General features: G+C 45.7%; 1 protein-coding gene and 1 long non-coding RNA gene across 2 annotated transcripts in view; one reads left to right on the plus strand and one right to left on the minus strand.

Annotated features, from left to right (window-relative positions):
* The window catches only part of Rfx4 (regulatory factor X4), a 178,460-nt gene that overhangs the window by 40,188 nt on the left and 120,909 nt on the right, over positions 1–17,363 (minus strand). Inside the window, exons 9-11 of the mRNA XM_008843124.1 lie at positions 7,929–8,029; positions 5,805–5,863; positions 3,551–3,695 (exon numbers count right to left, since the gene is read on the minus strand). Coding sequence (XP_008841346.1) covers positions 3,551–3,695; positions 5,805–5,863; positions 7,929–8,029 — 305 coding nt within the window. The remainder of the gene's footprint in view (positions 1–3,550; positions 3,696–5,804; positions 5,864–7,928; positions 8,030–17,363) is intronic.
* Positions 5,902–7,903, plus strand: LOC115072041. The gene is made up of 3 exons (XR_003851103.1): positions 5,902–6,157; positions 6,968–7,085; positions 7,222–7,903. It is a non-coding gene; the product is annotated as an uncharacterized LOC115072041 (long non-coding RNA).

Raw genomic sequence — 17,363 nt, forward strand, 5'->3', positions numbered from 1 at the left:
TTTAGCGGCCCCCCCCCGCCCCCCGCCCGATCCTCATTGGTTCATTTGGCTATGTGTCTCCTCTTCATTGGTACGGCACGCTGGCATCTGTTTGCGTCATTTGATGCTGTGCTTTATGGCAGGTTTTAGGTTAGCCTGAATAACGGAAGTATTTACCAGTCCATTTCCCCAAACAGTGTTTTTCCCCATTTAGTCCCTCCACATTATTCTCATGTTATGGAGTGAGAAACCAAGATTATTATGCACTGGAGCCAAGATTCAAGTCAAGGTGTTTTGGACAACTCAGCCCGATTCTCTTACTTATTCCTCCATTAACACTAATTCTAAAAGTATGCTCAAATACCAGTATGCACCTTGTAAAGCTAAAGCGAGCCGAGCATCCCCAGGCAGGCTCTACATCATGGATGTAATGGTGGCCCTGAGAGCAAGAGTTTGCAGATCTGTCAGCTGCTTGTAAGGAAAGTGGAGTACAGCACACAGTTACCCCTAACCCTGCTTAGACTGACCTTTGGGCCATTTCCCTTTGTTTCAGGGACTTTCCCCCATCTGTTTGGGAGGTGCAGGGATGACACCCATGTATTGGGTCACCTGCCTTCGGGCTTGGTATCGGTTCTCAACCTCCCCTTCCTGGTGCTGCATCACATATCATTGTCTTCTTTGGCAAGATACGGCACCATTGTAAATCACCTGTTCAGCTTCTGACTTGCCGTGAACTCTGAGCTCCATGTGGGAAGGGCACCATCTATCTGGTCACTGCTCTTTGCCCAGCTCCTAACACTAAGCCTGATCCAGGACCAGCTGGGTTGAACCAAACCATAATAGAATTCTAGCTTCAAAGGGCCACCATTCTACTCTGCATCTAAGGGTACTTGAAGAGAAACCCCAGAAGGTTCTTTCTTGGAGACAGAGGCTGCAGTGACCTCCATGGTGCTCCAGCATTGGGTCAGAACCTGTTCCTGTCCACTAGTTCTGCTTATTGAATTTCTCCCTAAGTCTGGTTCCTATTTTCCTCCCCACAAGAGGCGCTGAGGGGAAGAGAGAAGCCAGTGTAGAGCTGCAGTAAGTGGTGGTGGCTGACACTGAGAAGTAGGGTCGGTCTGGTGGGTTTCCATTCCTCAGACATTACTGGACACCAGCTCCATGCCTGGCCCATCGGGAGGCCCTGGGGACATAGTAACCAGAAGTACCCCAAGGGCTGAGTGTGGGGGGGGCATGCTTTCTCTTAACCTTTTAGCTAGGATTGGGGGAAAAGCGGAGGGCTGAGGAGATGGCTGAGTGAGTAAAGGGCTTGTTGTGCAAGGTGAGGGCCCTAGAACCCACATAAAAAGCCACGCTCAGCAGCAGCACATCTGTAATCCCAGCACCTACAGAGAAATGGGAGGCAGAGACACAGGAGGATCCAGAAGCAGGAAGGCCAGCTAGCCTGGCATACATAGTGAGAAATAAAATATCTCGAATAAACAAGGTGGAAGATGAAAACAGAAGCTGTTCTCTGGTTGTCAAGCACACTGTGGCACACATGCATCTGCACACACACACACACACACACACACACACACCAGAAAAACAAAAAAAGAATCATGACTGAAAGTGTTTGGAAAGGCCCTGGACCCCCTTAACTCACCCACGTCACAACATTGGTCTTCTCTGCTCCTTCACAATAGGAGCTCTGGCTCCTGGTAGTGAGGCTGATATGAGGCCCAAGTTCAAGGTCTAGCACTGCCACTTAGTGACTGTGTGACCCTGGGGAAGGCCCATCAACTCTCTAGGGCTGAGTCTTCTCAAATGTAAAATGGAGGTGACATAAGACTGTCTCTAATGTGGCCGATAAGTAGAATTAATGAGACCACACATGCAGTGGGTTTGCTACAGTATTTGACGGAGAATGGGCAGCTGATAGACAGCATTATTTTAGTGGTTTTCTTTAAGGCTCTTAACAGTGGACAAGTAGGCTGGGGGCACCTGTGGAGGAAGGCGGCGAGCCTGAGTTGAATCCAGGGTTTGGCCAGGAAAGAAGCTTCGGGGAGGGGCTGCATTTGCTTTTGAGGAGGCCTTAAACAATGGAAGAGTTCTCTAGCAGGAACATCTTAGAGACGGCTGTTGGTTCATAAGCAGCTCAGGCTTTGACTGGCTAGCACTAGACAGAACTCCTCAGAACAACAGTGCAGGAAGCAGACCCTGGAACTCAAGGCTGTGGGCATTTCTTTCTTTAGTATTTTATTTTATTTTTATTTTAGTTATTTATTATTTTTATTTTATGTGTATGCATGTATTGCCTGCATGTAGGTAAGTGCACCCGTGTCGTGCAATGCCTACAGAGGACAGAAGAGGCTGTTGGATAACCTGGAACTGGAGTTATAGACAGTTGTTAGCTGCCATGTGGGTGTTGGGATTCAAACCCAGGTCTTCTGCAAGAACAACCAGTGTTTCTAACCCCCAAGGCATCTCTCCGGCCCCAATATTTTATTATTTTTATCCTAACTGCTGAGGCATCTCTCCAGCCCCAGTATTTTATTATTTTTACTTTATGTGTCTGAGTATTATTGCCTGCCTGTATGTAAGTGTACCTGTGTCATGCAATGTCCAAGGCGATCAGAAGAAGTTGTCAGATCCCCTGGAACTGGAGTTACACACGGTTGTTAGCTCCCATGTGGGTGTTGGGAACCAAACTCGGGTCCTCTGCAAGAGCAGCCAGTGCTCGTAAATGCTGAGCCATCTCTCCAGCCTGGTTGTGGCCATTTCTAAACAGAACCTCTTCTTGGTGAGCCTTGGAATGACAAGACCACTCACCCCACAGAGAAGGCTTGAGTGTCTCAGCCATCTGCCCTTTCAGCAAGCTCTCAGCATCAACCGACCTTCCTGAAAGTTCTTAGATGGTATACTGACTATGCTTCCTGCCTACATGGACCTTTTCCCCTTCATGTGAAGGAACAACTGGCCAGAGTGAGGCAGTGGCCTGGTGAACCAAACAGCAGTGAGATGCCCTGAGCAGTCAGCTGGGCTAAGGATCTGAGGAGGAACAGAAGTGTCTAACAGTGACAGGTGATGGGCCCCTAGTGTTGTTTTACTCCTGGGAGTAAACATCTTGCTCACATCAGGGCTGCTCTGGAACCACACTTCCACATAGGAAGTCTTTGTCCATGTGGATGCCAATGTGACTGAAAGGTTCACCTACATACAGGAGACTCTGACTCATGGTCACATGACCTTCCATTGAAATACAGGCAGCTGTCTCCACACTGACTTCCACTGAGACAGGCAATAATCTTCAGTTTTCATTCCCTCTGGCACTGCCTTGGAGGTATGCTTGGCATTCAGGGTCACATGTGGGGTCCTTTGCAGGACATTGTGTGCTGCTCAGATGTGCCAGCCATGTTGACACATCCTCTAAGTCAACCCCTGTCTGGGCTGATCCATTTAACAAGAACAATAAGACAGGATTTAGGGGGAAGGACAGGGTGGGAATGCCACTTAAATATTTACCAAGATACTTTTTTTTTCTTTTAGGAACAGAAACAGAAAGACAGCAATCCCTGGTGGGACACCTTACACTGGATGATGAGTCTGCGGTGCTCCTCCCGAGAGTCCTCCATGGTGTACAGGGTCTGCTTGGTAATGCTGTTCAGGTCCACATTCCTCCAGTCCTCCAGCATCTGGAATGTGATGTCTGCGCTGTGAATCACCGTTCGGGAGGCCTGGAATCCAATCCAACTGATTTGTCAGTACATGGGCTGTGAGGTTAACACCCCAACCTCCATTTCCTTTTATGCCTTTTGAGTAGATCTGCTTATAGCATTTTGCAGACTACTCTGTAATCCAAGGAAACTCAATTTCAGGGAACAACAGGCAATGCCATAACTATGTGGTGAGCACCGTTTCTTTCTGTGGCTCTCTCCTCCCAACTCTTTCTCCACCAAGGTGACCCCGGTCAGGCCAAACCCTGCAGTCCCCAGATTTTTTGGTTTTGACCTCAACAAACAATAGGACGAAGCCCAGAGATCTGACTGCTTTCGATGTAACCTGGTGGGATGGAGCTCTGTGTTTAATAACCTTCATGCCTCTAGTGCCTGAAAAGTACCAGGGCCACCTGTAGGAACCATTCCTGCCAACCCTGGGCCTGTTGACAGAGTTAATCCCAGAAATATCACAATGAGTATTTTTCACATAAATGTATTATCCCACACTGTAAGGTCTTATTCAGATTGGTTTGCTTTGCACTGATTGTGTTGACACCACAGAGCCTTTGCACATTGTGTTCCCACAGACCAGAACATTCTTCTCCCACCTTGCCCTACTAATCCTACTATCCTGATGACACAGCCTCAGAGTAATACCCGTGGAGAGCCTTCCTTCTCTGACCATTTATCTTTGTAGAATATTTAAATATCCTATCCTTCACTATTCTCTGTTTCTACCCTGTTTCCTTGATAACAGTCATTTTTTATTTTATTTTGGGGGGTTGACTTGTGTTTTCCTGATGAAGGCAGGCACCACTAAGCATACTGTCTGGTATGCAGTGGGCACTCAAAAGATTTTGTGGGATGAGATATGAGTGCCAAGCTGCTTGCCTGCTTAGTGTATCTGAAAGAGCCTGACTATTTGGGGAAGTCTGGTTGGCTCTTTAGTTTGACTTGCTCTGGGTGTGTGTTTAGGAAAGTTCACTGGGCTCAGACAGACCATGGTGTTTCATTCCCATCATTAACCTCAGCCCAGAGCTCTGGCTGGTCCAGGAATGTGTCTGAGAGCTGTCCAGTGAAGTTGGAAAGGTGGCATTTGCTGACTAAATTGCATACTGTCTATGTGTGCAAAGTGGAGAGGGGACTGTGTGCATGCATGCACATGCACACTTGTGACACATAATTGTGTACATGGAGGTAGATTGTATATGTGCGTTAAAGGGGTAAAATTCTTCCTAAAGTACCTAAGCTACAGAGGGAAACACCAAAACCGTGTCTATGTTTTCAGACAGAACCCAAGGCTTGCTCTTCTAAGTGAAAGAGAACAAGAGGGCTGGTGATACCCTTTGAAATACAGAAAGAACAGTGTTTCTTGGTGTTTCTAATATTCATGTTCTTCCCTGAGTTCCAGTAATCTGACAGATTCTGCTTAATCCCCAGAACAGTGCCCAGCATTTGCCTGTGTTACAGCTTCTCTCCAGCCCTAAAGCATTCCCTGTGCCTTTTGTATGAGGATCCCAGCTGGCATCCCATGTAAACATTGAATAGCCAGTACCCAACCAGAGTCAGACAGTATCTGAACATGTAAAGGGGACAGGCAGGTGACATAAACAGGCAATGTGGATCAACTCTGAGAGTGAGAACTGGTGGGGGCAGGGGAAGGACAGGGCCATCCTTGCTGAAAGAAGCTATGTCATCCAGCTGCCTGCTACCCAAGGGACCTGCTGCTCTGGGCAAGCTGCTAGCTCTTGAAGGGTTTCTACACACAATTTGGGTGTCCAGATGTCATGTTTGGTGAATGGGAAACTAGCATCTACTGGGTAGAGGTCAGGGATGCTGCACAATTTCACCCCCAAATGTCAAAAGTAGTTGACAACCTCTACTACTGGGTACCTAAAACACTGAAAGGGTCAGAGGTAACTGGATGTTAGAAATGACTGTGTCTATAAGTTGAAACTTTAGTTATGGGCTGGGGGATTTAGTCCTTTCCTGTAGATATTAAACACAATGGAGAGAGTGCCCTGATTCTCAACCGGACCAACGCCACAGGAAGTTATCTGTGTGGATGTACCCTGCCCTTTGCAATGACTCAGCAGTGGGTTACTACAAATGACAGAGGATGGCCACCTGACAAAGATGGTTCAGCGATGTCTGCCTTCTTAGAATTTGGGAAAACCTTCTCGACACTGCAACAAGAAAACAAGCAGTTAGAAACGTTTGTTTTCGTGCCTTGTGATCCAACCTTAGATTTCCCCAGGGGCGGATTCAAACGTAGCTTTCCTTTTTGTCCTAACTTTGTCTCGCCCTCACCGCCCTGTTCCTTTTTATGTCCTCACCGGCAAACCCCTGAATATGACTCTTTGTTCTCCCATCTTGGCTCCCTCAACAGCTATTTCCTAATGGTGATATTTGGGGTGCAGATTTCAAAGTCATGCACACGCCACACTCGCAGGTGTGAGAAATGGCGGCATCAATCAGCCGTGAGTAAAAGCAATTATTCACTTGCCTTTCATTTTGCTAATTGCAAGCTCAATCACTTCTTCCATAAATAATTGCAGGAATCAAATGACAGCTTTGAAGAAGCCCCTTTAAAAGTAGCATGTCTCATCGGAACCTTGACTGAGCCCAGCCCAGGTGTGGGGGCCCAAGGGCGCTGCTGGGATTGAACCTGGGCTGCCCCTCAGAGCTTGGCATACATCATCTATCATTGTGGCCAAAAGATCTCTGGGACCTATTTGCAGGTTTTGACATTTAGGAAAAGCTCTGTTTTCAGAGCCAACATAAAATTATCAGATGTAAGGGGACTTTATGTCTGGATCTTTGAAAAGTCCTGTCCCTGTCCAATGTCTTCATTCTTCCCAAGTCTTACCCTTTGGGGGGAGTGAGTGGGCGCAGGGTGTGGTGGGGGGATGGTGTTTGTGTCCATCCTCTTGCACATTCTCCAAATACCCAGGGTCCCTGGGAAGGACTGCTGCCCCTGGGCACACACAGGTGGAAGGCCCAGCCCACCTCTTCCTCACTGCAGACTTTGGATGGGTTGTTTTGTCGGCGTAATTAAAATGGGCACGGGGTATTCTTCTCATTAATTTCTGAACTGGTCATGCAATAGTCAGAAATTTCCCTAGGATTATTCTAATTTGTACTCAGAGCTGGCTTGGTTTGAAAAATTGGGTGTGGGGTGGAGGGATAAGGAAGGGGTGCGGGAGATGAACTTCTAATTTTCCAGGCCGATCAATTGTTAATCCTGCTCCTTAATTACTTTTTCTTTAACTTTGTGATGTGGAATTTAGTGCTGAAGAAAAGAAAAGAACTGAGAGCCGTGAAATAAAGCGAGCTTTATCAATAGGTGATGGGCACTGCAGGCGGCCTCAAAGCGTCTGAAAGGGCTCCTTTGCCTGCAGAGAGAGGGTAATTTGATCGCCTTCATTTTCCTCACTGGCACTTGTTTCGGGCAAGAATTGCAAGCTGTATTCAAATGGGGCTTTAAGAAACATATATTTTAAAGCCTTGTTTTGCTTAAAATCATCTCATCTTTGTTTAATAGCAACAAATGAGCTGTGCACGAGTCTTCGCTGCCCGCAGATGCATCGAGACAGAAAAGTCAAACCAGCTTTCTCAGATTCAGCTAAGTGCTGGGGAATGAGAGGTGATGCTCAGCAAAGAAAAGATGCACGGGCCCAGTCCTCCTATGAGAAATATTAATTTGGCTTCTAATTAGGGAGAGAATATGTCGACGCCTCAAGCTGTTCTCTATCTGCAGTCTCTGCCTTTTGTGAACGAGAGCTTCAAGGAAACTTCAGAGCTCTGAGGTCACATCCACTCAAGCTTAATTTGTTGCTCCTAATCACCAGCTGTGTGGCTGAGAGGCTTTGAGGGAAGTTTCTTTGCCTCTCAGGGCCTCATCTGCAGATAGGGACACCATTCCCTACATAGTGGTGGTGGCTGGAGTTAGGAGAGTTGTGTTGATGGGCTGCTTTGGCAGCAGACAAGGTGACTAGGAGTGAACTCCGTTGTTGTCACTTACTACCTCTCTATGCCGGAATTCCCTCTCTGTAGGAGAAGTGTGCTGTCCATAACAAACATTTTATAAAGATTAAATAAGTTTATGCATAGAAAACAGTTAGCCTAATTCCTGGTGCTTGGTCAGCACACAGTACATAGTAGTTGTTATTTTATCAACAAGCCCACATGAAAGGCGAGGCACTAAAATGTTACTCTCTCCTCCATTCTGCTCCTAAGTTCAGTACTTACATTCAAATTTGATGTTTCGTAGGTTTTCTGGGAGGTCGTGGAGAGCCACCTTTAGCCACTCATCCAGCTGCTTGGCAAACTTTCGAATCACTTGCGTTAAGCTAAAGACAGAAATGATACATTTTAAGTGTCTCTTATATTGCTGAATCCTTGGAGAGTTTTATTTCCCATAATCCTGTTTTTGCTTCTACCAATAGATGCCACTCATCAGAGTGGCTCAGAGTCTGCAGCCAGCAGCCCACACCTTTGAAGAGCTGGTGGCTTTGGGGGAAAGGCTCATGGGTATGGGTGCTGGTCCATGATGCACAGTGGTGGGTAAAAGCCACTGCAAGGTGAGGTGGCATCCAGAATTCTCTCTCTAAGAGCAAAACATGCCTGGTGGTGTTTTGAAAGAGCCTTGTATGAGGGGTGAAGGCTGTGGGCCTTGGTCTAAGAAAGCTGTTTTGCAATTGACCTCCACGCCCCATGTTTTCGCACAGTCTTGTTCAAACTCCCCAGCCTGGAAGAATCCTGTCAGCAGCATTTGGAGCTGCCTGCCTGCCTACCCAGCCTGCCATTTGGTGGGATCATAAAAGCAACAGCTCATTAAATTTTTTTTACATTTATTTATGTAGCGTGGGGTGGAGGTGGGGGTGGAGGGGTAGTTACGTGTGTGTCACAGCGTTTATGTCCAATACAGAGGACAACTTGTGAGAGATGGTTCTCTCCTTCTGTCTGCCATGTAGGTTCTGGGGCTCAAACTCAGGGTGCCAGGCTTGCCAACAAATACATTACCCACTGTGCCGTCTTGCTTGCCTAGCAACAATTTATTTTAAATTGATAAAAAGCCCTAATACAGACTTGAAACCATAGTAGATTTTGAGGATGGAAATGGGAGGAGGCTAGACCCGAGAAGTAATAAAGGGGCATAGGGTCTGGTATGAGATGGGAACTTGGAGTTGAGAGAACAATATGCAGCAATTCCAGACCGACCATCAAACTACCTGCTCATAGCCCCAGACTCAGTTTCCTCACCAGGGTCCTCCTTGGTCAAGCTGGATACAGGGACCTCTCCCCAAGTGGATCATCCACGTCACCCCAATTCAACATATGCCACCCACCCTGCCCTGGTTCAGTCTCTGCCATCTTCTGTCAAATCATGCCACCAGCCTCCACCCCACTAGCAATTCCTGCCCCATTCTTTCTTCACCCACTCTTCCCTTTCCATGACTAGTTGATGCTAACCTTCTCTAAGACCCTCACACCTCCAGGATCGTCTTCTTCACCAATAGGTGGTATAAGGGAGGACCACGGTCAACATCCTGTACCTACAGGAATCATGTACCTTCCTCCTAATAGAATCAGGGATACACTCTCCTCTTGACCTAAGGCTAAATCCCTCATCTCTCCCTGCCTTCCTAGGGGCATTATGTTACTGACTGCCCTTTCTCCTGTGAATTCATCTTTTCCTCTCCATTGGATCATTCATTCCTCTGGTCATTGTAATGCATTCAAGAATGACTCGCCTTGAGAAAATAAAATCATTATTTTTAAAATAAAGGCATATTTCTTTTTAATATTTTATTCATTATTTTCATTTTATAGGTATGAATGTATTGCCTGAATGTGTGTAAGTGTGCCTGTGTCATGCAATGCCTGCAGAGGTCAGAAGAAGGCGTCAGACCCCTTGGAACTGGAGTTTCAGACAGTTGTGAGCTGCCATGTGGGTGCTGGGAATCAAACCCAGGTTCTCCCCAAGACCGATCAGTGCTCTTAACTGCTGAGCCATCTTTTCAGCCCCATAAAAGCTTATTTCTAATCCCCTTTCTGAATGTCCTTATTCATTTTACTTTTAGCATACGGCTTCTTTATTGTTTCTTAGTTGGTGGGCATGGTCACCCTTACTCTTCTCCCCTTCCCCATATCTTTGAGTGACATCTATTGTTATTTCCCGTGGCTTATGGCTCATCACCTCCCCTGAGAAGCTTTTCCTGACCACCCAACCTAACATAACTTCCCAAATGACTGTCCTGTTAACCTGATTATTTTTAAACTATAATTTAGCATTGCTTGGCATTGGAGATGGGATGAATTCATATACTTATATTCTACCTCATCCACTAGATGTAGAATCCCATGAGGGCAGGTGCTTAGTTTTCATGACTTTATTTCCCAGGGCACTCAATAAATACTTAATGAAAATGGGGGTTAGGGCGATACAAAGAATGGCTTACATTTAAAAAAAAAAATAAGGGGCTTGGGAGATGGTTTAGTTGGTAAAGGGCTCTCTGCCTAGATGTGAGGACTTGAGTTTGGATCCCAGCACCCTATGTAGAGCACAGGCCTGTAATCCTAGCCCTCCTATGGCAAGCTGGAAAGCAGAGACAGGAGACTCCCTACGAGCTTTGGAGTTACCTAGTTTGGTATACACAACAGTAAGCAAGAAACCCTGTCTCAGACAAGGTAGAAGGTGAGGACCAATACCAGAGCATGTCTTCTGACCTCCATGTGTGTACATGCCAACACCTATAACATAAGTTACAAATAAATGCCTCTTATTTCCTATATCCTCTAAATCACCAGCTTGTCTTTTTTCACTCCACAGACACTTCTTCAGAGTTACCCAGACTTTTGGTTACCTTCTACATTCTCATTGGCTGCTGCCTCATTCCTGTCCCTCAGCCTACATGGCTGTCCCCTGAGGTAGTGAGCTCTATCCAAGGCAGCAGACCCAATGGACTCATTTTGGTTCCCATCTTGCTGGGCATCTTAGCAGTCCATCTTTGACCCCATCCTTCTCTGGGATTCTCCTTGCTTCCCATGGCACTGGTAGCTGCTCCTCAGGCAGAGCTGGGCACCCTCCTACCTGACATTATAACATCATACAGCTCTTTGGGTCTAGTTCTGGGCCCCCTAAGAAAGCCTTATTCCTCTCTGGGTTAGTAATTTCTCCATGCCCACAGTGTCCACCACCTACACTCACATTTATAGCCACGGCACAGAGGTCTGCAAAATAGCGGGATCATTGTGTATGTATATGGTACCTCTATTCACAAATCCCTAAGGCATGTTGGATCCAATGTGCCCAAAATGAACTCTTGCTTCCCCTTTCAAACCTGCTTCTTTTCTTGAGTTCTCTATTTAGGAATGAAACTCTACTTTTCACCAAGTTTTGTTTTCAGATTGCTTCTTACAAAGTGTTTCACACAGACCCTAAGAAGGGACAATAAAACAAACCTCCAAGTACCAATGACCCAGCTTCAATAACGACCAGTATTTTGCCAGTTTGATTTACTACAGGGCCTCTTCTCTGGAGGGTTTTAAGAAAATCCATTATGTAATTCACTGTCAGAAATTTACTGTACAAGTTTCACATGGTTTAAATATGCATGTCTGTGTATATATGCACACGTGTGCATGCATTTAAAACCTCCGTTCTGTTAGAACACCTAGCATAATGAATTGTAATTCCCTGATAATATCTAAAGCTCACTTTATTTTTCACAATTTTCCACTTCCCTTAAAGACACGTTAGTTTGCTTGAATCAAAGAACATGCATATATTGTAGATAAGATATAATACTGTCTTATGCAGTATCTTAAACTTTCTAAATTCTATTTTGTACCACTGATGCATTGGCACATCCTGTTATTCATTCTGTGGGATGTTTCACACTGATTTGCTCTATTTCTTCCTTATAGTGTCATTTAATCTATTCACCTATCCTGTGAACTTCATGATAGGTCTTAAGATCTGATTGAATTCAGTTACAATATTTTTAGGCCAGGAAACTATCGATGACGCCTTGCTGCATCTATCAGGAGGATGACAATGGCTCAGTGCTCCTCTTTCAGTGCACCCATGATGTGCACTAGTACTAGTGTTCCAACACAGTCTCTTGCCCCCTTTAAACAAGGGTTCCAACTTACTTCTCAAGGGCAGCCAACGTTCTCCCTTTCTCTCTCTTCAGTCTGCCATCTCATCACACTGGGGCTCCAACATTAGCTTCCTAAGACCATCCCCAATGCTTGCTTTCTACTCCATCCCATCACATGAAGGGGATTTCCTCAAATGCGTACAGTGTCGATGTTTCCCCGTTGTGTTAAAAGTCCTCAGTCCTTTCACACCTTCTTAGAATGAAAGTCCAAATCCTCACCCCAGCCCTCCAGCAGGCTCATATTCCAGCCTTACCTCTCTGTCTCTGCCTTGCTCTTTCCTGGGTTCACACTTCAGCCCCACTGGCCTCTGCCCAGTTCTCTCCTACCCAGGGCCTTCACCCTTGAAGTTCTTTCCACCAAGAAAGAACTTCCTTAATTCATTGCTCAGCTCCTCTTCATCTATCTCATCATAGAGCAGCTGCTACTTCCATAAGAAAACTTTCCCTGAAGCCCCCAAGATGAGGTCAAAATCTGCAGTTATTCCTTTTGGGAGGCACCATGGTTGCGATAGCTGGATCATTCTGTACTGATTTCTGTAATTATCTGATTGGCCCACATCTTCATTAGACCATACACTCTGGAGCAGAGGGCAAGGGCTAGATCTGCTTTGCCTCTCACTTTAGTCTCAGCACCTAGCACAGTACCAGACACATAGTAGGCATGCACAAAATGTTTTTAGATGAAATGAATGGATGTATATCTCCCAATCCTCTGATGGGGAAAGCCCAGATATTCTCTATAAGGCCCTGCCCAGCTGTCCTCATCCCTCCCAATGAGCTCTGACTGTAGCTGTTCCCTCTAGCCTTCTGGTTTCCCATTCCTCCAGCACTGGCCTCCTTTCTGGTTTTCTAGCACCCTAAGCCCTTGTCCACTTTTCTAGGACTTTGGACATTCTTTTTCCTCTACCTGGAACATTCTTGCTTCAGAGAGTGGCAGAACTTCCTCCTTTACCAACTTCAAGCATTGGTCCAGCTGTTGACACCATTGTTCTCTTTCCATTATGAAAGCCCCACACTGTCTCAATACTCGATCCTAACATGGATCTTTAAAAAGATTGCTTTGGCTTCTGCAATGAAAATGAACTGTAGGAAGATAAGGACAGAATAGAAAGCCCTATTTGAACATTATTGTAATAACCTAGGAGAAGGATGGCTTGGCTAAGAGCAGAAGAGTGGGGGTGGTACGCTAAGGTCATATTCAAACATTTTGGAGGCAGAGGAGGCGGAGTAGATATGTACAGATGAGGAAGGAATGGAATTGTGTCTTCCTGAAAGAAAAGGGGGTGAAGCGCTGCTGGGCTGTAGAAGATTCTTCCTAAGCATTGAATGCAGAACAAATCAAGAAGACCGAGTGTGTCATCATGAAGGCAAGTTCCAACAGGTGCTTGTTATTCACACACTGGATCTGCATTCTGAGTGAAAAAGAAGACTTCTCAGAATATGTGCCACTCTCCACAGAGGCCAAGATTTAGAGACGTCCTAGGTGACTGCCCAATGGCAGGGAGGGCAGCCTGCCACTCTCCACCCAGGGCATTGCCATTACTGGCACGCAGCTGGAGCTGGGAGCTGCCCTTTGTTGGGAAGCAGAAAGAGAGCAGCAGAACTGTGGATGGGCCTTTGGCTTCAGACAGTTGTTTGCTTTTATTAAGCTGGAGAAAAGTGTGGAGAGATTCAGCCCAGAAGATTCTAAGATTCTATTTTAAGACTCAAGGTTTGGGGTTATAGTCTTTTCTTTTTACTCGTGTGTGTGTGTGTGTGTGTGTGTGTGTGTGTGTGTGGGCACTCACATGCCAAGGCACACATGTGGTGGTCAGAGGTCAACTCTGGGTGTCAGTCCTCCCCTTCCACTTTGTTTACAACACTGCCTCTCTCGTTGCTGACTTCTGCATAAGCCAGGCTAGCTAGCTGTTCCATAAACTTCCAGAGATTTTTCTTTGTACCTCCCATTTCCCGTAGAGGCACCGGAATTACAATTTGCACTACTGCCTCTAGCTTTTTCATGGGTTCTGAGGCTCCATACATAGGTCAAGCCTGTGCTGTAAGCACTTTTCCCACTGAACCATCTCCTCAGTCTGTAGTCTTTCAGGAGTCATCTAGATATTGAAGCTGCTTTTCTGTGGTGTCTATAAGCAAGTGAGGCGCTGCCTTCCTGACCACCTGGTTTTGGAGATGCTTCCCCAAATCTTAGCCATGCCACCTCCTGCACCACCTGCTGAGCCTCTTCTTGACCCTCCTACCTTCATGGGAACCCATCTGTAGCATGCCCTCCTTCTTTAGTCCCTCTCCCATCTTCCCACCTTGGTTGGGGCTCAGGGTCAACCCAACACATCTGTACAGATGGCTCTCATGTCTGCAGATCTAATTTCAGCCCTTCTTCTGCATCTCAGCCTTAAACTTGCACTCCAGCACTTTCCCAATTCTCGAGTCCCTGAGTGACCTCTGGCTGTGATGCCGTTAGAGCAGCAAGGAAGGGCTAACAGCAGGCACCTGTTAATGAGTGTGCGGTGCAAATGTTAAACACTTCACACATACTTTCTTGTTTAATCTTCACTTCACCCTGTGAAGTGGGATATTATTAGTCCTACCAGAGGAGTGAGAACCAAGGCTCAGAGAATCCGGTGCTTTGTCCAAGGAGATCCAGCAAGAGGCAGAGCCACGGTTCACGTCCAGGTCTGCCTGAGTCTTGCCACTTATGCAGTCTCATGTGGTAAAAATCCTTGTGCTGGGCACTTCGGTTCCCTCGTGCCTCATCATCTCCAGTGCCATCTTCTGATTTCCACGGCTGTTCATTTGACACCTCTGGCTTGGTCCTTGGTATCAGCTCTTTTTATATTCTGACCAATCTAACACATAGGCATTCACACATATGTACACACATGCATGTGCACACACCTGCCTTTTTCTTGTGCTGTATCATTTGATAGCATCCATCCTTCTGCCAATATCACTTGGAAGAGGTAAGAAAACAAACTTTGAGAATGACAGATCTTTCCTGCAAATAAAGATGGATGATTCATGGTTGACACGTCATAGTGCCATCTGTCCACCTGAAATGCAGTCTGCTGGTCTGCACTGGAAAGAAGCTTGAGCTAGTGACCTAAAAGCCACACCTCAGCCTGACCAGGGCTGTGAGAACATCTACAGCAGATTCTCCTGCCCAACTGGACCAAGCACAAGACCTTGAATAGCAAGCCGAGAAAAGAGTGAATGCGCAAACCTGTCAAGAATCAGCTGTCTGGGGGCTGGAGAGATGGCTCAGTGGTTAAGAGCACTGGTTACTCTTGCAGAAGACCTGGGTTTGATTCCCAGCACCCACACGGTGGCTAACAACCGTCTGAAACTCCAGTTCTAAGGGATCCGACATTCTCTTCTGACCTCTGCAGAAATTGTATGACATGGGTGTACTTACATACATGCAGGCAATACACTCATACACATAAAAAAAAAAACCTAGCTGTCAGATGGATCTCAATCTCTAGCTTAGTTTAGTGGGAAAGGCACTGATTTGTAAGTGAAAGATCAAAGTGGCAATTGTCCAAAGGTGTAAGTCCGAGTTTGTAATTTTAAGAGTTTCCTGTTGTCAACTGCAAGCCCATGTGTGAGATATTTAATGCTGCCTTCTAGGGTTAGCCATAGTGGGTAGCATATTATAGTAAGTGACAAATATTTGTTTAGTAAAGAATGAATATTTGAATCTCAGCTGTTTCATTATTTGCAGGTGAAGGCAGGTCAATCATTTCAGCTCTTAAGCTTCAACTGCCACATCTGTAAAAAGAGAGCCAATTCTAGACAGAAGAGCAAGGGCTTATCTCTCATTCATACACTACAAACTGCCTTATGATAAACTGAAAGTGCTGTGTGCATACATGTGCACGTTTAACAACTGTAGTGTTAGAAGTATGAGATGTTTTCTTATAAATTTGTATTCACCCAATCCCTCAGGAAATATCTTCTTGATACAAAATGAAAATGGATATTTTGCTGTTACTGGATTCACTTCATTAATGAAGAAGAATTTAAGACAAAACCTAAGCAGGTTATATATGTGTATATATTTATATATACACATGTATACATGTATGTACACATTTATGTGCATATATACTTATAAAATTAAACATTATTGTAGAACTCTTGAATGAATAATACAGAAAAGGCTAAAATTTGGCCTTCATCCCATTCATAACCTTTGTTAGCTTATCTGGGTGTGTTATCTGTCATTTTTAGAAGGCTGAAAATTAATGAGTACTATTCCCACACCAATAAGGAAAAGCTAAACAATCTATAGCCATAACTTCTCTTTCACTCATTAGAGAACGGAAGTCACAACCTTATAGTCTGGAATTTGCAGAAAGACAAGCTCCCTCAAAAGAGGCCTTGCAGACTGGCTCATTGAGCAGAGGGAAGAAAGCGGAGCGTCTCCACAGGTGAGTTGAAATAGTTTTGCCAAATTTTGAAAACAAATTTCTAAAGGCCGGCATCAACTAACATGTGAGTGTAGAATTCCAGGAGTCACAGGTACAAAAGAAACTCGCATCTGTTCACAAGTTCTTTTCCAAAGAACTAACCAAGAGCTCACTAGGAAGACTGAAGAACCAGATGGCAGAAGAGAGAGAGCCTATCTCAGAGGTGCCTACTTGAGGGCACAGGGCAGCCATTAGTGTGAACAAAGCATGAGGCCTCACCTGGACCCTTGTTTCTTATGGAGCAAAAGCCTCTGATGGCTAGGGGAAGAGCAGAAAACACTGCTGACCCCAGGACACATGGAGTCACACTGTGGGTAGGAAAATGATAGGAAGAAAAAGCTCTCTCAGCCTGGTAGGGACGTGGCCTCAGACCACTCAAGATTTATCACTGGAGTGGCATGGGATCTCTGAGAATGCCCAGCTCTGAGGCCCACAAATTGTAGGATTTGGACTGAGAAGCCCAGTCAAAAGATAATGCTACCTCGCCATTATCTCCCAGCTCCAGGAAGGCTAACAAGCTCCAAGTCTCAAGCAAGTGTGGTGGTTACACAGAGATGGCCTAAGGGTAAGGCTGGAGCAGATGAGAGAAAAATGTCCATCAACCAAACTTCAAAACTAAGCACAAAATACCCCAGAGGAATTTGAATCTGGTGATACACTGATGGTAACCATAGCAATAGCAAAGCTCAAGCCTAAGGGACTCCTGAAGAGAGAAACTCCTCATGTTCATAGCTGAGGAGAAGAGGCATATGCCCTCCTCCAGGCATACATTCTATTTACCTCAGTGTCTGTTGCTCTATACTGATCAACAGTCAATCAAAAGTTGTAAGATACAGGGCTGGGGGGCAGCTGGAGAGATGGCTCAATGGTTAAGAACACTGTTTTTGCAGAAGACCTGGGTTCACATCCCAGAACCCACATGGCAGCTAACAACTGTCTGTAACTCCAGTTCCAGGGGATCTGACGGCCTCTTCTGTCTTCTGTGGTCATTGCATGACATGAGTGCACTTATCTACATGCAGGCAATACACACATACACATAAAATAAAAAT

The sequence above is a fragment of the Nannospalax galili genome, unplaced genomic scaffold (genome assembly GCF_000622305.1).
Source record: "Nannospalax galili isolate Female #2095 unplaced genomic scaffold, S.galili_v1.0 scaffold39, whole genome shotgun sequence".
In the NCBI taxonomy this organism is placed as follows: domain Eukaryota; kingdom Metazoa; phylum Chordata; class Mammalia; order Rodentia; family Spalacidae; genus Nannospalax; species Nannospalax galili.